This window comes from Leucopleurus acutus, assembly GCF_964270905.1.
Source record: "Leucopleurus acutus genome assembly, chromosome: 11".
In the NCBI taxonomy this organism is placed as follows: Eukaryota; Metazoa; Chordata; class Mammalia; order Artiodactyla; family Delphinidae; genus Leucopleurus; species Leucopleurus acutus.
In genome coordinates this window covers 2,869,291-2,890,662 of record NC_139152.1, presented here as the reverse complement: position 1 = coordinate 2,890,662, position 21,372 = coordinate 2,869,291, and the positions used below count along the sequence as shown (strand labels likewise).

The following is a 21,372-nucleotide window of genomic DNA, read 5'->3' as shown; positions in this document are numbered from 1 at the left end:
TCTTCCTCCCCTGCCCTCCTCTGTCCGCCTTTCCGTTCAGTACAGAGCAGAGATTTTATTTAGAGTGACGATGACTAAAGATTCTCACTCTGTATCCTTAAACACACATCTCTTTAGTTCCTGTTCAGTGACATTAGCCCCAGAGAATGAATACAAAGAACGAATTCCATGTTTAGATGAAAAGACATGATTCAGTCCATAATTCATCTTTGCTTTTTATTATATAGCAGCACCTTTGGCTAAAGGCAAGACATTCAGGAAGTTAGGCCTATAAATGTCATCTCTTTCACTCTTAGATGTAAACAGATTAAGCGCAATATTATTATTACCCATGTTTTATTTAGCAGTGGCCTTTGCAGACCTGTCTTCATGACAAATGTTTGGAATCTGTGGGATGCTTCCTACTAATCGTGTTAAGACCAGAGTCCCTGTATTGTTATGTAATAAAATTTAAATACTTTATGACTTGCTCAAGTACATTCCTGGTGTTATAGTCTGTTTCATCTAGTTTGTTGAAAGAGTTCTACATTGATTTCTAAAATCAAACTAGGTCATACAACCATTTCTCTACACATTTTAGAAAACTTTTTTCATTATTGACTGATGCTAGTCACTAAAACCTCATAAGATGTCATTCACAAAAAGAAGTCTAGTAGAATTGTGAGGGCTTAGTTATTTTCTTACTTTTCAGCCAAAGTGTTCAGGGCTCTATAGGCCAAGAGCATTTCTGACCCTGTGGGATCTATTTACAAGGAGTTCGACGTATGGGCAAGAGTTTATCATCTGAGAGAATGATCTGTTGTTAATTGCATTTTTTGCTTCCATTTGTCATTCTTTTGGCGTTCTTAAATACCTTTGTTGTTCAAGAGTATATTCCCTAATTTATTTTCCTCTCAAGCAATAATGTTGCCTGGAGTTTCTTGTAGGAGGCCACATAAGCACAGTGTAGCCACACCTCTGTTAACTAACTTCTCCTAAAATAAAATAGTGTTACTGTTTTGGATGATTCATTGATAGAAATAAGTGTGTGAACACAGACTTGTGCTGATCTACCTAACTCTTCCACTGAAGAGTATTGAATTTCACGCCATTATGCGTTGAGAAGTGGTAAATGTTGCTTTTCTAGATAGCAGTCGTAGATAACTACCTGGTATTCTGTAGATGAGCTAAAGATGGCAAATTCAATAGAGAAGGGAGGAAAGACTAATGTTACAATTAGTCAAGATTTGAGTTTCTGTAGGGTTGTCAGATTTAGCAAATAAAAATATGAGATGCCCAGTTAAAATTGAATTTCAGATATACACTGAATATTTTTTGTATTAATATGTCATAAATATTGGGACATACTTATACTAAAACATTATTTGTCGTTTATCTGAAATACGAATTTGACTGGATATCCTGTATTTTATCTGACAAACCATGATGATGTAGTTTGGAGATAAAGCAACTTTTATAGAATGTGTTGAGAGGAGACCTCACTACAGGCTGTCATTACCTGATTTAAAGGATGTTAATTAAATATAGACCATGGTGGCTTGTATGGTCTCATTATTAGTTCGGTTTATTGATGCAACTCTAAGGCAGAGTTGAATGAATTCTAACTGTTGCATCCTCCCTTCGATTTGTTTCCAAAAGTTTGGAAATCTGATTATATCATCTCCCTACATAAAGTCTTACACACTTAGGATAAACTGCACCTTCCTTGCTCAGCACGATATAATTATGTGGCTTTCGTTTACCTTTGGCTTCCTTTTCCTTTGTTCTGCTGCTCCAGCTTTAAGCTGCAGTCATAGTGAATGTGGCTTCTCCCAACGGGACACATTCTCCTTTTATCAGGGCTTTAGTCCTGCTGTTCTCTCACCTAGTCACCTTTGGAAAGTTCAGAGGTAGATCGTTTTCCAGGAAGCTTTTCCCGATCATCACGACCACCCCTGACCCCTTTTCTGGGCACTTTCTTACAGCACTTAGTATACCCTGTATGTGCTTGGATGCCTGGGAGGTGTTTGAGAGCAGGAACTGTTTTTATTCATGGATTGATATTTCTCATGCCTGGTACATGAGAGAGGCGTTTAACCAAATACTTGTCTACCTGATGAGTCAGGAGCATGTAAAGAGCTTCACAGACTGTCAAAGCATAAACAAATGTAGATCCTCGTGCATTCCAGAGCCCATGTTCTCCTGGGCAGTGCCTTAAACATAGTTTTTGATTGGTAATCATGATTCCAGTCTGGTGAAATGAGTCTTCTTTACCTGTGACCTAGCACTTGGTCTAGTTTTCTTATCTTAGCGTGGAGGCAGTGGAGCTGGATAGGGAGCTTCAGAAGTAGATAGGATGATCTGTTGCTTAAGCTGGGGCCCTGGATCTTTATGTGACTGTTTTATACACATATATGTTATATATAGCTTTTTGAAAGTTTCAAAAATTTAATAACGGTAAAATTAGAGTTGTATTACAAATCTTTCTTAAATAGCCATTCTGCAGTTTCATAGCATTGATGTCAAGAGGCTGTTTTCATATTTCCAGAGAAAATCTCTGAATTTTATTTCCCTTTTCTGCCATTTCACACTATCCCATGCCTTCTTTTGGTTTGCTTTGTGATTTCGTTGTGCTCCATAAAGTACACGCTTAAATGCGTGCTCCCAAAACACCCTGGTTAACAGCTCACTGCCATTGATGGGAAGAGCACTGCAGTGTTGAGGGGACTGTTTTGCAGCAGGAACTCTTGCTGGTTCTCAGGTGTTTTTGGAGGTCAGTGAATAAACATTCTTTCCTGTGCGTATATATGAAGAGCTTGATTTTTGCCCCCTTATCCACAGGCAAGTGAAAGACCAGAATAAGAAGGTAGCAAACCTGAAGCACAAGGAGCAGGTGGAGAAGAAGAAAAGCGCGCAGATGCTGGAGGAGGCCCGGCGCAGGGAGGACACCCTCAGCGACAGCTCCCAGCAGCTGCAGGTGGGCAGGGGGCCGGGCCCTGGGCGAGCAGGTTCCCTCCCCGCTTGCACGTGGCTCACTCTCCATCCTCTTCTTCCTCTCTTTCTAACCCTGCCCGCTGCCTTCCTCTCAGACCAGCTGTTTAGCAGTAAAGGGATGGCCTTAAATAGAAAAGGCAAGTTTTATTCCACAGCTTTGTTTGGAGACCTCAGCAAAGAAGAAAGTCTGTCTCCTCAAGGGGATCCCGCCTCCTTGGTAAGTTCAGCGTCCGTGTGATGAGTGGGTCTGTTGAGCTTCAGGTGGTCAGCGTAGCGATGGGCCCTTTTCCTTCATTGAAGTGCGTTGACGGTCTTGGTTTGTGCCTGGCTTCCTTCTTTGTTCCATCTTCCTTTCCTCTCTCCCCCCACCTTTCTTACCTTTTCCCCCCCTCCCTCTTTCTTTCCTTACTTTTAAAAAGTTTAGTTTAGAGAGTGTATTTCAGTCATACAGGATGTATTAAAACATACTTTTTTACTTCACTGGAGACATAATCGATGTTTGGACCTAATTATTCACAAGACTAAGTTAAACCAGACTCCGTAACAAGAGTAGCAGTGACCATGTAAGTGCCAGCTGTGTGCCCAGTGCTTGAAACCAGGGCCTGGTCGTTCACTGTTTCTAACCTTCACTAGTCCAGAGGGGCAGATGGGTTTTGCACATTTTACAGATGAGGAAATGGTCTCAGAAATACTGAATTACTTACACCTACATGCACACAGCTTTCGCAGTGGCTCGGCTGTGATTTTAACTGAGACTCCCTGGATCTCTCACCTGTCTGAATGAAAGTTTAAGTTTAGAGAATGCCATAGACGTGGTGGAAATCTCTAAAACTCCTGCCAAGACCGCTAGCCACTGCCAGGTTGTTTTTCTCTCATTATAGTTTCTAATTGGTACGATAGTGTTTATGCCACATTGCATAGCCACAGAAATCTTTACTGGAGAGATTTGGAGGAGTTATCTGTTACGTAGAAACCATTTTTAGGCTTTATAACAAATTCATTTCTGACCTGCAAACCTGACTTTTTAATTCCGTTTTTCATTCCTCTTGTATATAACTTTGATTATAAAATACATACTCTATAGAAACAGTATAAATTTCCTCAAATACACCAACTTTTGAAAAAGCATCATACCAGTTTTCCCTCACCCTTGCCAATAACAGTTGATACTATAAGTTTTCTTCCTCCGTTTTTATTTTTTAGTGCCAATCTGATGGGTGGAAAATATTTAATTTTTGTTTTAATTTATATTTCTCTGATTACCAGTAAGGAAGAGTATTTTTTCATGTCTTACGTTTTCATTTGTTTATTAATGTACTTAAATCTATCTCTGTCTTCCATGGTGGCTTTTTCCCTGTAGATTTTTTGCTTAGTTTATCCCCATTTTGAGAACATATAAATATTTACCTATAAATATTTTTAAGTTGTTTTGGGCTTTCATTTTTAACCTTTACTTTTTTTTTTTTTTTTTTTTGCAGTACGCGGGCCTCTCACTGTTGTGGCCTCTCCCGTTGCGGAGCACAGGCTCCGGACGCGCAGGCTCAGTGGCCATGGCTCACGGGCCCAGCCGCTCCGCGGCATGTGGGATCTTCCCGGACCGGGGCACGAACCCGTGTCCCCTGCACTGGCAGGCGGACTGTAAACCACTGCGCCACCAGGGAAGCCCTACTTTTTAATTTAAATAATTTTAGGGTAGTTTGTGTTGTGAGGGTCTTATTTTTTTCTTCATTGCTAACAATTTCACTAGAGTATTTATAGAAAATTATTTCACTGCTCATAAGTTTGAATTGACATCTTTATGGTTTATGAAATTGTTTAATAATTAGGCTGTTTCTAGGATTTCAGTTCAACCTGCTTTCTGGACTAGGATCACATTGTTTTTAATTATAGAGAATATTTATTTGTTTTATAAGACAAGCCCTTCTTTATGGCAGCGCCTTACCCGTTTCATCTGTCTCATTCCCCCCCACCCCCGCCAGATAATGGTTTCTGCTACCAGTCTGTCTTTGTAAACCGAAGCGTGCCCTTTTTATCTTCTCTCAGGTGTTACAGTAACACCAAAAGTGCTTTCATAGGTCATCTCTTGTTTCCTCTTTATATAACCTGACAGATAAGTGAATCAGATTATTTGTTTATATATTACATATAGACAAAAGGAATTTAGAGTGGATGAGTGACTTTTCCAAGGTGTCTCAGTAAGTGACAGATATTCAAGTTATGAAAAACGATAGCTGATGGCCATATGCAAGATACACATGGATGCACTTCATTCAGATATGTAAAAAGAGCACTGGACTACAAGCGGGACACTTTGCATCTGATCTCAGCTCTTTTACTCACTAGCTCTGCTACTTGTTTCTTAACTGTGTCATTGCAAATGACAACCCAGTGGTGGTGAGTATCCCTAGGACCCTATTGTGATCTCTAAATATGAGTCCCCACTGAAAGACACTAGGGATTCTTGGAGAAATGGCTAATGGTAGAATCCATGGGGGAGTAGGGGAGTAGAAAAGCAATTGTTTGAGGATTTGTATTTTTAAAAGTTCTCATTACCTGAATTTGTTTTTGTTTTAAATTTCTGAATGTACATATGGGTCCATTACTGATGTTTTCATGAAATAGGTGAAGTGAAGGGAAGGAATTATTGTAGTATTTCCAGTATGGGCATAATAGTAATTCAAGGATTAAAAAATATTTTTTATCATGTTAAAAAGAAATGCTTTATAACTAATGTTTTGAACTTTGATGAGTAATGAATATTTAATCTTTATCAGATGCCACCTTGGCTCCCAAAGATTAATTATGCTTATCATGTTAATAAACACACAGTGTATTTTCATTCATCTGTGAAGAGTAAAGCTTGGTTTAAACTAGAAGGTTCGTTTTTGCCTTTCGTTATTCAGTGACTACCAGGTATGGTGTTAAGTTCATTGGTGACCTCCCTCTTACTGGTTACAGTTTGTCAGAAAGCAGTGGTATTACTTTTTCATTTAACTTTCTTTATTCTGAAGAATAATATACATTTTAAAAAGTACATAAAGCACACACACACACACACACACTCACATGCACAGTGTGAATAATACATGTAAAGTGATTGTCTCAAGGAATTGGAATACTGCTGGCATCCCAGAAATCATTTATGTATTCCTTCCCAATCATCATTTCTTCCCTTCCTTCATTATTGTGACTTTTATTGTTCTTTGCTTTTCTTTACAACCTGTGTATATATTTTTAAAAAGTATAGATTCGTTTTACATATTTTTGCTTTATGTAAATAGAGTGATCATATTTATTCTTCTGTGGCTGCTTTTGTTCAACATCATGTGTGAGGCTTATCCTTGACAGTTGTGCGTAGCATTTGCACATTCGTTGTCCTTGCTCTTCTGTGTGTTTTTTCTTTAATTCAAAATTCCATGTTTTAGTTTGAAAGTGTTCTGAAAAGGTATCTTCATTTTGTTCTAATTTTCCATTTTTAAAAATACTTCAGGTGGAAATAAAAGTATTTCTTTTTGGCATAAAGTGAGTTTCGAGATAAGTTGTTACTTTGTTCTTGGCTCAACGTATTAAAAGTGTCCTGAAGAGACTAAAGAGATACCTTGCATATGAAATGAAAATGCTACCTGAGAATAGAGGGAATCGCGGGATCTCACAGGCTCTAAGCACTGCTGCTGTTTAGCATGGCCTTAGTTGTGAAGGCACTCGACTGCATCCTGTTTGTACTTTCGTGATTTGAACAGTTATTACTATGATCTACATTAACTAGTCTCAACCTTTTTGGTTTTAGAAGCCCTTTTGTGCTCTTAATAATTTGTAAAGTCCCCAGAGCAATTTTTTTATGTGGGTTGTAATTCTCATATACATATGCAGGTACTCACTGCCCCAGCTCTCCAATATCTCGATGTATCTAAAGACACATCTCCAACAGTGTAAAGATACATATACAGCTGACCCTTTAACAGCACAGTTTTGAACTCGAGGACCCACTTATACCCCGACAGTTTTCCGTAGTAAATACTACAGTACCACATGGTCTGTGGTTTGAAGCCACGGGTGCAGAGGAACCTCATATGCGGAGGGCTGACTGTAATTATACTCAAATTAAGCCCCGTGTTGTTCACAGGTCAGGTACGCAAGGTTATTTGCAGTATTGTACTAATTGCAAAGTATTGCAGACAACGTAATTGCTTATAGATAGGAGAGCGCTTGAATCCACTGTGGTGCATCCGCATTGGAGACTGGCAGCTCCAAAAAGGAATGAGGGAGATCTCTAACGAACTGATGTGGAGTGATTTCCAGGACATCTTGTCAAGCCGCGGCGGGGAGGTACACGAAAGACTGTCTGTAGTATGCTGCTCATTATGAGAGAACACACATATATCTGATCCTTTTTGCCAAAGAAAACAGGAACAGTAAGCTAGAGACCAGTTATCTAAGGGAGTGGTTGGGAGGGGATTAGTAGAAAGAAGGGGAAGGGGATGGGGGTGGTAGGTTTGAGCAGAAAGTGACACTTCTCTTCACCCTTCCCAAAAACTAGATAAAACCAGTCAAGGTGTGGGGTTGGGGGAACCCCAGAAGGAGTACAAACCCTAACAGATGAAATCCAGTTTTATAAATGAGTAACATAACTGCCCTCCAAGGGGTGGGGAAGAAGGGAACGGACCTAAGGAGGTTTGGAAGCCATTTTCTTGAATACTGTGAAGCTAAAGACAGAAGAACTGTACATAAATGTTGTAATAATAAAGAAATATATTGTAGGTAATGAAGGCTGAGTCTTTTCATTATTCAAGAAAGAATAATGAAAAAGCACCTGGGCTGCTAGACTGGAATCAGAAATACTAGTAAGAACTCATGGTGTTCAATTTATATGCAGACAGGGAGGTACAGAGATGCTGATGTGTGTCTGCAAAATGCATAACCTCATTCCCATCATGAGAAAATACCAGGCAAATCCAAATTCTGGGACTTTTTACAAAATAACTGAGCAGTATATTTAAAAATGTCAAGCATTTGAAAGACAGGGAAGGACAGACTGAACACTGTTTTAGATGGATTGGAGGACACTTAGAAGAAATGTCAACTAAATAACTAAATGAAATGTAGGATCCTGGGTTAAATCCTGGAACAGATAAAGGACATTAGGGAAAAACTGATGAAATTAGAATAAGATCTTTTTTTTTTTTTTATGCGGTACGCAGGCCTCTCACTGTTGTGGCCTCCCCCGTTGCGGAGCACAGGCTCAGCGGCCATGGCTCACGGGCCCAGCCGCTCCGCGGCATGTGGGATCTTCCCAGACCGGGGCACGAACCCGCGTCCCCTGCATCGGCAGGCGGACTCTCAACCACTGCGCCACCAGGGAAGCCCAGAATAAGATCTTTAGTTTGGTTAATAATATTGTGCCAGTCTGAATTTCCTAGTTTTGATCATTGTGCTGTGGTTATGTAAACTCTTTACAGGAGGCTAGGTGAGGAGTGTATGGGAACTCTGTACTATTTTTGCAACTTTTCTGTATGTCTGTAAATAGTTCAGAATTAAAATTTTATTAAAAATAGTCATTGACTCTATATTTCCTGAGCACTTATAATCACCCACTTCACTTTCCCATCTCCTTTAAACAAGTGAGTTATGAATTTCAGAAACATCTTACCACCAAACGTAATGATACAAGATAGATATCTTGGGCTTTTTTCATATACCATTTCTAAATTTGCAGTGCAGATATTACTGTGTTCTCCATATTGTTTGACATCCTAAAGCTGTCATTTAATTTAGAATTAGTTTAGCAAGTTGACTATTCCAAAGATTTGACCCAAATCTTAAAGCCATGATGATATCGATAATAAACCGTTATTATCAGAGTTGATATGTCTTGACAAGTCTCTATCCCTCCAAGATGTTAGGTTTAATTTTGCTCATTTTCTTTAGACATACTTGATGTCTTGTATTTATTCAATATACATTTATTGAATGCTCTCTAAGTGTAGCACTCTGTTGCTAAACTTTGGTTGTGCAGTTACGAAAAGGCATGTTCCCTACCCTCTGGAGCATATTGTCTCATGGAGGAGAGTGTAATGATAAAACTAAGTGGACAAGTAAGTAGAAATTATGGTAAGTGCTGTAAGGAAATAAACCGGGCACGTGAAAGATAGTGGGGGAGGGAAAGATGGTGGGCAGCAAATTTAGGTAGAGCCATCAGAGATGTCCCTTCTGAGGGTATGACATGAAGATGAGGTCTTAAAAAGCAAAGCAGAGGAAACAGTGTTTAAAGTGGAGGGAATCCCTAAGGTAAGAAAAACCTTACCTTAGGTTGTTCGAGGACCAGAGTGTGGTGAGTGAGGTAGAACACAGGCACCCGTGTGTGTTAGGAACGCTGGACCTTGTAGGCCATGTATGAAGTTTAAATTTTATAAGTAGCGAAACACCTTAAGTAAAAATGGACAGGATTTGATTTGTATTTTGAGAGTACTGGTTTTTTTTGCAGTATTTGGACAACGGATTAGAATGGGATAAGAGTGGTTTTGAAGAAAGTGTATGTCAGTAAATATGTCTTGCACACCTGCTTTGTGTAAATAGTGATGATGAACAACGTCCCTCCTCCAAAGGAGCTCAGATCGTAGTAGGAGGCCCTGTAGTAATAATGAAGATGAGAGGTGATGATAGAGCTTTTTGGAGGCTCAGAAGAGAAAAAAGAAGAGAGGGTGGATTTGAGATTTGTTACATTTAGGTAGAACAGGCAAGAATTTCTCGTGGGTTGGAATGTGGGCACTAAAGGAGAGGAAGGAAGGGGGATGGCTGCTAGGTTGCCTGGCACGGGGAACAGGGTGTGTGGCGATGCTCAGTGATGAGATGGGCAAACCCTGAGGGTGAGTTCAACAGGTTTCCAGGGAAAGGGAACAAGTCCATTTTCAACATGTGACTGTATCTGAGAGATATCCTGATGAAGATGTCAAGCCAGCAGCTGGAAGTGCAGATTTGAAGTTTAGAGAAGTCTGGTGTAGTTAAATTAATTTTGGAGACTTGCGCTTAAATATCATATTTTAACCCATAAGAATCAGATACCGTCTAGAGGTAAAATACTGACAGAAGAAAATGTAGTTAGAGCTGAACCCTTAGGATCCTCACCGTTGAGAGCTGGGACAGACTCGGAGAGGGTGGTGCTCGGAAGGAAGGTAAAATGAAGAGGCCAGTTGAAGCGGGAGAGAAAAAGAGTATAGCATCACTGAAGGCAGGAGAGGATTGTTAATGCTGCTGAGAGGCTGAGAAAGAGGACAGCATCCGTGTGTGGTCTGATCCAGTGTATCCAGGATGGTCAAGAGAGAAAGTACCCAGCGATCCCCCTGGTCTGGGGAAAGGGGTGCCTTACATTCTGCCCTGTTGACCTTGGGCATAGTAGATGATCCCACATCAATCCAGATACTTACCTTGCCAGTATTTCTGTCACACGCTCACCAAAATTCACTGCCCCTCGCAAGATCCTTGGAATATCTTAGGTATATGTGTGACTGTTCTAAGACATTGCTATACAATGGGTATTTAAAGAGTTTCTGCCATGGTCCTTGCATACTAACATTTAAACTATTTTACAATTCCAGTTGATATTCACAAATAAAGGACATGAATGATAAAAGCAATGAGGCACAGATTGGTGACAGGCCTTTCCTACTATCATGTTTTTTCCTACTATAATGTTTTCCGATTATAGCGGCTCTTCTGTTGACAGTCTGCGTCAAATTTTGCCAGCCTTTCTGTTTCCACTACTCAAGAGCTTAGCTCTGTATTAGTTACATTTAGATCTGAGTTGTTTCATTCGCATTTTCTGTAAGCTATGTTCCACTGCAATTGGCTACGTCAGATTTCAGAATAATCCGTGGTTATCCTCAGTAAACATTTATTGAGTGCCCGTTGTGGAATTGTCATTGCGCTGAGTGCTGTGAGGATATAGAGATAAATAAGAATTTTTTTCCCCCTTTGAACATTAGATATGCTTATTAAAACTTTTTTTTGTGCTGGATATGTGAAAAGATGTGCTGTGGTGGAATTCATAAGTAATTGCTGTGTGAAGAGCTGGAATTAGGTAGATCCCAGCAACAAGAGCCTCCCAAATAAGCGTTATATGGAAGCATAATCGTAGCTGATTTGACTGATGGTCATTTTGGGATTAGAAAAGCTTTGTACTGAAAGCCTACCCATCTTTTAAGGTTCAGCTCAAATGTTCCCTCCCTTGTAAAGCCTGCATAAATCCTTGCAGTGGGAATTACTCACACTCTGTGTTGCAGTTCCATTACAGCTTGTTTCTGCTTTGATTTCAAGGCTTCTTTTCTTACCTTGTATTATATGCTGTTAGTTTGTGTGTTGTTTCCCCGTATATTTGAGTTTGGGAACCCTGTCTTGGTACTTTGCCCATTGTTGGTTCTCTATAAAATGGTTTATTGATGTCAGTTGCATCAGTAGATGTCAAGACCTCTCATTCACAAGCATCTTAGCCTGCCCTTGGGAGCTTCCTGTCAACCGAATCCTTTAAGAATTTCTAGCCTCATTTTTAGGTGAGATCCTCACTAGCATAGCTACTCTATTCTATACAACCTGATAGTGTTGGTGTTCCTTAAGCATAGTTTCTTGGTTTTCTGACTTACGCTCTTCTACTCATGCAGTCTTCTTCCTGTGGATGTCCAGCTTTCCTGCCTGAAGATTCTGGCTTAAAATTAACTTTTGTTGATGAACTCTACCCTGTTCTTGTTATTGTCTTATCTGTTGTTCCTCAGCCTGTATGTTTAATTATATTTTATTGTTTTATATTTTTCAATACATTGTTTTAGAATCGTTCCTGTGTGATTTAATCATTCTTCTCCGCCCCCACCCCCCGACTAATTTATATCTGCCTTAGGTTAAGGGCTATTTTAAAAATTTCTTTTTAGCCTTTCTTAATCTTTTACAGAGGCAGCTGTTCATTAATTACAGCTACAATTATTGTTATAAGTAATAAAAATTTAGTTACAAATTTAAAAAATTTTGTATAATGATGTTATACTTAGCACCCTAATATTCTTTAAAATTTCACAGGTTACCCTCTAAGGGCCTCACATATTTTAACAAAGGAAATGCCATCTTCCCTTGGTTCAGGATATCTACCTTTCATATTTTTATTCTTTCAGCAGTGACACTTTGTCTTTTGACAGAACTGCAGGTTCTAATACGGCAAAGCAGACTGAACTGGGGGTAGTGGCTCATATCAGTAGTGGTTTGGTGCTTTGTTTTTATGACAAAGATAAGTATCTGAATTTAACCTTGAGAGAGAGGACTGTCAGGGAGATTAATGGGACTGCTGAAAGAACATTGTGAGCCAGCTCTCCTGAGACCAATGACTATTAAGAATAAAGTTCAAAGAAAGTGAAAACAATAGAAATAGAGATAGGAGAATGCAGCTTTACATGTATTTAGGCATATTCTCCTCTTAGATGCAGAATCAGTGAAACATTTGTGTTTTTCTTTACAGTTGTATTTTATTTGCTCTACCTACAAAAATTTGTTTTCTTCCATTTTGGTAAGAGATTTTTTTCTTTCTTTCTTTCTGAAATGAAGACCACTTATCCTTGCTTTTTATTGACCATGGGGATAATGGTTTAAGATAACCTTTTAAAAAATTGATTATCTGACATCCTTCCAGAAATAGTATGTGATGTGTCACATGCAAGATACCTCTGATGTATTAATGTTCTTCTTGTTTTTGTAAAAATAAATTTTGGTTTCTTCTTAACAGAGCTTCTTGACCTATTTAAAGATTTAATTCTATATCCTTTGTTCCCTTTGGATTCGTTTTTTTCTTAGGGCTTTTTCTATCTGGAATATGAGCATAAGTGGGTTTTTATGGAGTTCTCAACAAATATTAAATGGAGTTAGGGATTATATAGGAAAAGTGTACATACAAATCAGCATCTGTTTTTACAACCCTGTGGATAGTTGCTGAAATTAACTTGAAAATTGTGTTTTCCTGCAGGTAAAGCACCTCCTTATATTGTTGGCACATGTGCAAATTTTTAAAGCTTTTAGCTCAAACTGTGCCACCTCTTACCATTTAGGAAAAAAGCAAAACAAGTCTCAAAATGACTTTAAGAAATTCTGCCATGTTTGAAATGTCCTCAGTAGACATGTTTTCCTCTGGACAAAATTCGGTTCCATTTGATAGCCAATGAAATTTACTGAAAGAATGTTTATTGATAGTATGATTGTGTAGCCTACTAAGCTATTTCCTGCAGTTAAGTTTAGCCCTCTTCTATGGGAACTTTTAATCACATCATTTGAGCTTATTTCAGGAATGCTCCCCATAAATCAGTAAGTGGTTAAAGTTACATTTGTCATGAAATTTCTCACAAGTACTAGGGTCTCACTTCAGTGAAACATATGGTTTAATCCTTTCCTTTGTGTTATTGTGGAAACTCCTCCTTTGCATTTGGAAAGTTGAATCTCCAAAGAGATTCCTTTTATTTTTAAGAGAGAGCAGAAACAGGTGTATATATAGCACCTTTGCCAAGACCTCAAAGGCAAGAGAGACAGCCTCTTATGGACCACATCAATTGTTTATTATATTAAGTAAAAGACTGTCTTTGGGGTTTTGGGGGAAGACTTTGAAAATTTGTGCTTTTTCTTTTTAATAAGCATTAGTGATCAGAGGAGACGTGTCCTACGATTAGGTAAACCCCATGTCCTTGCCTGAACTTTGTTACCAGCTACCAGAATTTTCAAGATGAGCACCTGGCCAATCTATGTGGGATATTTGTACTCGGTGCTCCATCAAAGTTATTTATATAAAGCATTATTTTATATGTATATGTTTCCATTTCCTTAATGAAATGCATCTGCTTTTGTTTTGACTTTGATTTTTAACAGTTTGAACTGTGGGAGATACTTGAGGGACTTTAAAGGGAACAGGGGGAGAAAATATCTTTACATTTGAACCCAAAGCATTTCCTTAAACCAAAAAGTGGTTGGTGTGTAACCAAATTCTGTCTCTGTGTTAGGCTAGCTTTCTTTTCTTAAAATTGACTTCATCAAAGCATCTGGCTTCAACTTTCTCCCCCCACTAAGCATCTGAGCAGTTGGTAATTGAATTCTGACCTGTTGAATGATTTTAATGAACTCTTCCACATGTGTATTTATGTTTGGGGGATGGGGAGGAGGTATAGCAGTGGGGTTGAGGGTGATGGAGAAGGAAGCATGGTCTCTTCACAGTAAGGAGAATGGATAGCAGTTAACATTAATATCTTTCAGAGCATGTTAAACTCTCTGGTAAGTGGTGTTTACCCCAGAGGAAGTGGCTCTTAATGTTAAGCTGAGGGAATGACCTCCACTGGCAGGACCAGGGCAGGGGGATGAGTGGACGTGGGGGGCTGTTCCCTCAGATATTCATGAAATCTGCAGTGACCTTCCTTCTGCTGCTGAGAAAAGCTTAATGAGATTTGTCCGTATCAAGTGATTTCTTTTTATGTTACTGTATAGTGAGCCTTGTTTTTTCTTTTAATTTTGAGGGAGCTGTTTGAAGAGAACAAAACATTAATTTCTGATTGCTCTTGTTCCTTGTTTCCTCTTGCCTTTGCTTTCCTTAGTGAACGTTTGATCTGAAGGCAAGGCAGTGGGGAGTAGAGTCTTACAGCTGGTTTATAGCTGATGTTGACAGAGCTGATGTCAAGAAGTAAAGTTCAGAGGAGTGTTCTAGGGGAGTAGGATTATGGGATTTGCTAAAGGGTCTGGTCCAATCTTCTTCAGTTGCCTAAGTTACAGCTGTCACAGCTTTTGCCCTAATCTCGTTTGAGTATAGGAGGCTTCTTGTTTAAAGATATGAGAAATTCTTTGGTAGCTTCCCCTTTCCTCTCGTTCTCCCTCTACCATGCCCCCAGAACTAGTCACAAAAACCACCTGCGTTGAACCCTTTCCTCTGTGAATGAAGTGGTCTCATTGGACCCCAGCTAATAAGTAGAGTTGGCGGAAAGATTAGACTTAATTATCATCAAAATCCATGAGGGATCAGGAGTTTATAGAGGGCTTTACTCAGTGGGAGCCAGCAAGACTCTGAATATTTCATTCTCATATTTTCTTTAAAAACTGGCTTAATTCCCCCAAAATGTGGAGGCTAAACATATTAATAAACCTCTGTTCTATAGATAGCTCTCCGAACATTGACCCAGGAGTTTGTTTTCAGTTGAACTGTGACTGACTGGCATATTGTTGTGTGTTCTTAGGACTGAACTGTCATTGAATTCAGTTGGATTACTCTAATGTTTACCATAATCCCAAGAAAACATCTCTCCTTACAACTCAATCCAGTTGCAGACTTTCTTCTAAATAATTCCTGACAGAATGCATATTTTGCTGATCTCATATCCAATGATACGCTGATCCATAACCCAATTTTGTGATGTCTTCTGAATGTCTGCCTTTTACATTTTAGCTGTGTTTGGATTTCATTTTAATTTGGTATCATTTGGGTTCCACTTTAGTATAATCTCATAACAAAAGGTGTGTCTTTGTAGTAAAGGCTCTCTTATCCTAACAGTTATTTTTCTCTCAGAAGCAGTTCTGTTAATCACTGTTTTCATTCTTCATTGCTTCGTTGATAATCCAGTTTTCTTGTACTGGAGCTATATCCTCGGTTACTATGAAAGCCATCTTCCAAGATGGCCCCAGAGCATCCTTACCTCTTGGTATTTGTGGCCTTGTGTAGTCTTGTGGCAGGGTTAGTCTTTGTGCACAGGAGAAAGTGTCAGATGTGATGATATGTGACTTCTGAAGCTGGAACACAAGAGACATGGATGCCCTGCCTTGCTCTCCAGGGTCACCTGCTCTGAGGAATGCCAGGTGCCATGTGGAGAGGAGCAGAGGCCCCTTGCCAGTGGTCATCACCAACTCGCCAACCATGTAAGAGGAAGCAGAGGACTGAATCCTGGCAGACATCTCAGCTGTCCCCCAGTGAGAGAACCTGGAACCAGACTGTTAGGTTAAGCTGCTCTTGAGTTTCTGACCCACAGAAACTGTGTGAGACAAAAAATGTTCACTGTTCTTTTAAGCTGCTAAGTATTGAGGTAACATGTTAAATTGATATAATTAATAGCTAACATAGGCACTTTATATCCTAGGTACTAAAGTGATCTGCCACATGCCTGAATTTTTCTTTTTCCTTTCAATTCACAGTTTGGTTTTCTCTGTTGATAGAACAGTAAGTGCTATTTGAATTTCTGTTACTCATGTTATCACTGCAGTAATTTTCAGTCACTTGTTAGAGCTTTTGACAGTGTTTTCCGTAAGGATTCTCACCTAGTACCTCATATTTATGTGCTAACAGGCTATGAACTAAGAGAAGAGTTACGAATTTATGTAAAACATGGTGTGTTGTATAGCCTTTTATAGATGCATTTCGTATGTAAAAACTTGAGCGGTGTCCAGTAGAAATACAACGTGAGCACACGTATAATTTTACACTTTCTAATAGCATCACAAAAAAAACTAAAAGGAAACAGATGACTTTAATAATGTACTTTACTTAATCCAGTATATCCAAAATATTGCCATTTCAATACATAATGAATGTGAAGATTATTAATGAACTATTTTACATTCCTTTTTTGGGGAGGCAGTAAGTCTTTAGAATTTATAGCACATCTTAGTCTGGACACATTTTAAGTGCTCATTAGCTACATGTGGCTAGTGGCTGTGTTGCATTGGACAAGACAAATGAGGAGTTACGATTTTATTCCAGGCTAGCTGCAAATCAGTAATGCGTATGAACAACAGGAATGAAGTTCTCAAGCTTACCTTTAATCTCTATCTACATTTGGTTCCAGTAAGTCATCTTTCTGCTCTCTGGATGCCTCAGAGCCTTCGAGCCTGTGGAGTGTCCCAGGGATAGAAGGGATTAGGGATCTCGGAGCTTCTGTGCAGGTTTCTCCAGGATTACAGACTTGAGTGGTGTGGCTGCCTCATGATTTATGTTGACGACGGGTGAATGTGGACTTTTTGAAAGAGAAAGTCTAGTGAAGGCTGTAAAGCACATTCAGGGCCTTAGGCTGTACTTGGTACAGTCACTCTCCGAGCCACCAAGGCGTGCTCTCCGGGGGCTCAGCACATCCCTGCTTCCTCGAGCCTGGGCCTGAGAGTGTACCGAGTCTGTTGTGTTTCACAGTTTCTGAAGTCCACCACTTTACCAAGTGACATTTTATTGCATCACACGTATTCAGAGAAGCTGGTGGTCACTGTCACTTCTGCTCAAAGTTAGGGCAGTGAACAGATGAGAGACTTTTCTCTTCAAACCAAAACGCTCTGTTAAGTACAGTGTAGACGAGCAGCTTTATCACCAGAATTCTCTGTCAGACTCTATCACCGAAATCTACTCACTGCTATTTTTATAGGGGTGTGTGTGTGTGTGTGTGTGTGTGTGAGAAACCATTTGCACAGAACAGGGGATGGGGGACAGTTTTGAAAGCTCTTGGCTTGGTGCCTCAGACCTCGGCTGCTGAGATGTTTAAGCTTTAGATATCTTCAGAATCTTTGGGTTAACAGCAGAACTTATGGCAACATTATCATTCCTTTAAAAAATGTTATTATTTGGAGTATCCCACAGTTACCTAAAGACTGGAAAGGAATTTATCATCATCATTTTGACCCACTCATGCAAATTATTGGCATGAAGAAATTCACAGGACTTTTTAAAAATTGTATTTTATTCAAGTCTAGTTGATTTACAATGTGTCAGTTTCTGCTGTACAACAGTGACTCAGTTATACATGTACATTCTCTCTCATATTCTTTTCCATTATGGTTTATCAGAGGACATTGAATATAGTTCCCTGTGCTGTACATAGGAGCTTATTGTTTATCCATTCTGTGTATAATGGTTTGCATCTGCTCATCCCAAACTCCCCGTCCCTCCATCTCCCGTCCCCCCACCGCCTTGGCAACCACAAGTCTGTTCCCTGTGTCTTCACAGGACTTTTGAAGAGAAAACTGAAGAGTACAGTGGCTTAAAATTCATACATGTTGTTTTCTTAAACTTTTATTCCTTTTTGCCGTTAGCACTGAGTTGTGACACATTTGTCCAGTCAGCTCTTCTCTTTCCGTAATAAATAGTTAGTATGTTTAGAGTATCAGTATCTGAAATAGTCACCACATTTATAACTATTTCCAAAAATTCTCTATATTCTTATTAATTTACTTGGCAGTGTGCACTATTCTTTTAACATTTTTAATTTCATTTTGATTTTTTTCAGAATATATATTTATATTGTATACAAAGCAAGGCAGTACTGTACGGCTCATCTGCCTCGTTCTTGTCTAACCTTGATTCCTGCCCCTCGGAGATGACCACTTTCACCTCTTTGGGTTGTTTCTTCTGTTGTTTACTTCCACTTTTTTATCGTTATTTGATTATTTTTCTCATTTGGACATTAGCTATGTATTGAGTTCTTATCCTGAGTGATGAGGAATTGGCTTTTTTATACAAGTCACCCCACACTCTTCCCTCTCTGTCTTTCCAATATAATTATATCAAGTTTTGCATTATTGTGACCAAGGCACGTAGTGTATTATGACTTCATTTCCTTTATTGGACTTGTAGTTTTTCCTGGTGGTGGTAATTGGTTTGTTTGTTTTATTAGTTATTTGTATACATATCACCAGTTTATTCCCAAATTCCTTTTTCCAACCATGACATTCCTCCCAATATTGTTACTGTTGTAAAATACATCATCCCTTATTAATTAACCTCAGGTAATCTCTACATGCACTTTTTTCTTGGAAACATCTTTCCTGGAGTTTTCTGTCCTCTACTCCAAACTGTACTTATTCTCCAGGCTGGTTGTCACCTCCACAGTTCCCTTCACCATGCATTTGAGACAGAGCACAGACCTGGTAGCTCTCTGAGGGTCTGTGATGTGAGGTAAAGTTTTTCAGACTTTGCATTCCACCCTCACATTAGATTGATAGTTTGGATGTAGAATTCTATATCAGAAGTCATCTTTCCCTCGGAGTTTTAAAGGCATCGCCTCAATCGTCTTCTAGTTTTCTGTGTTGCCATTAAAAATTCCACTGCCTTCCACTTTTTGATTCTTTATGGGTGATCATTTTTGCCCCTTCTAAACTTTTTAAGATCTTTTCTTTTTTCTAGTATTCTAAACGTTACCAAAAAGTACCCATATTATAATCTAAGTGCAGAAAAATGTATTTAACCTTGAAGAAACAGTGAGGACAAGAAAGAATAATTATAAATATGACCTAGCAGTGTGGTTAGGGCTCCAATATTTGTAGAACTAAAAGGTTCTATTTATTTCTGGCATTGGCTCAATATTTTATTAAATGAAATAGATTCAAGGTTTTGTTCAGTACAAAGGAAACTTCCTTGGTTTGCCTTAGCAGATATCTGTTAAGATTCCAAAAACAAAACTAGAGCCAAATTTTATTCACTGTATGGTTTCAGTAGTTGGACTTTGTTAAAGATGGTGGGGGGTATTTGATTTGCTATCTTCATTTTTCTCGTTATTGCCCTGGTTTAATATGAGTTCCTTAGAGCAGATGGTCCCATACCTAGTTTTATACTGAGATGTAACATGACTTACAGTATCTCATAAAAATGATTCAACAGTCTCTTCTCCTTTTCTTTTTATTTGTGGTTTCACTTGGCTTCTGTTTTTCGTTTTTGTCATGGAGAAAGATTTTGCACCAGGCTTTGCCATTAGGTCCAGCAAACTTTTATTTTATTTTTTTTATTTTTTTAAACATCTTTATTGGAGTATAATTGCTTTACAATGGTATGTTAGTTTCAGCTTCACAACAAAATGAATCAGTTATATATATACATATGTTCCCACATCTCTTCCCGCTTGCGTCTCCCTCCCTCCCACCCTACCTATCCCACCCCTCCAGGCGGTCACAAAGCACCGAGCTGATCTCCCTGTGCTATGCGGCTGCTTCCCACTAGCTATCTACCTTAAGTTTGGTAGGGTATATATGTCCATGCCTCTTTATCGCTTTGTCACCGTTTACCCTTCCCCCTCCCCATAGCCTCAAGTCCATTCTCTAGTAAGTCTGTGTCTTTATTCCTGTTTCACCCCTAGGTTTTTCATGACATTTTTTTTTCTTAAATTCCATATATATGTGTTAGCATACGGTATTTGTCTCTCTCTTTCTGACTTACTTCACTCTGTATGACAGACTCTAGGTCTATCTACCTCATTACAAATAGCTCAATTTCGTCTCTTTTTATGGCTGAGTAATATTCCATTGTATATATGTGCCACATCTTCTTTATCCATTCATCCAATGATGGGCACTTAGGTTGTTTCCATCTCTGGGCTATTGTAAATAGAGCTGCAATGAACATTTTGGTACATGACTCTTTTGGAATTATGGTTTTCTCAGGGTATATGCCCAGTAGTGGGATTGCTGGGTCATATGGTAGTTCTATTTGTAGCTTTTTAAGGAACCTCCATACTGTTCTCCATAGTGGCTGTATCAATTTACATTTCCACCAACAGTGTAAGAGGGTTCCCTTTTCTCCACACCCTCTCCAGCATTTATTGTTTCTAGATTTTTTGATGATGGCCATTCTGACTGGTGTGAGATGATATCTCATTGTAGTTTTGATTTGCATTTCTCTAATGATTAGTGATGTTGAGCATTCTTTCATGTGTTTGTTGGCACTCTGTATATCTTCTTTGGAGAAATGTCTATTTAGGTCTTCTGCCCATTTTTGGATTGGGTTGTTTGTTTTTTTGTTATTAAGCTGCATGAGCTGCTTATAGATTTTGGAGATTAATCCTTTGTCAGTTGCTTCATTTGCAAATATTTTCTCCCATTCTGAGGGTTGTCTTTTGGTCTTCTTTATGGTTTCCTTTGCTGCACAAAAGCTTTTAAGTTTCATTAGGTCCCATTTGTTTACTTTTGTTTTTATTTCCATTTCTCTAGGAGGTGGGTCAAAAAGGACCTTGCTGTGATTTATGTCATAGAGTGTTCTGCCTATGTTTTCCTCTAAGAGTTTGATAGTTTCTGGCCTTACATTTAGGTCTTTAATCTATTTTGAGCTTATTTTTGTGTATGGTGTTAGGGAGTGATCTAATCTCATACTTTTACATGTAGCTGTCCAGTTTTCCCAGCACCACTTATTGAATAGGCTGTCCTTTCTCCACTGTACATTTCTGCCTCCTTTGTCAAAGATAAGGTGACCATATGTGCGTGGGTTTATCTCTGGGCTTTCTATCCTGTTCCATTGATCTATATTTCTGTTTTTGTGCCAGTACCATACTGTCTTGATTACTGTAGCTCTGTAGTATAGTCTGAAGTCAGGAAGCCTGATTCCCCCAGCTCCATTTTTCATTCTCAAGATTGCTTTGGCTATTCGGGGTCTTTTGTGTTTCCATA

General features: G+C 39.0%; 1 protein-coding gene across 6 annotated transcripts in view; it reads left to right on the top strand.

Annotated features, from left to right (window-relative positions):
• ERC1 (ELKS/RAB6-interacting/CAST family member 1) overlaps positions 1-21,372 on the top strand; it is a 399,625-nt gene that overhangs the window by 161,615 nt on the left and 216,638 nt on the right. For all 6 annotated transcript variants that reach the window (XM_082850733.1, XM_082850731.1, XM_082850730.1 and 3 more), the window contains one exon: positions 2,821-2,956. In XM_082850733.1, the coding sequence (XP_082706859.1) occupies positions 2,821-2,956 (136 nt within the window). The remainder of the gene's footprint in view (positions 1-2,820; positions 2,957-21,372) is intronic.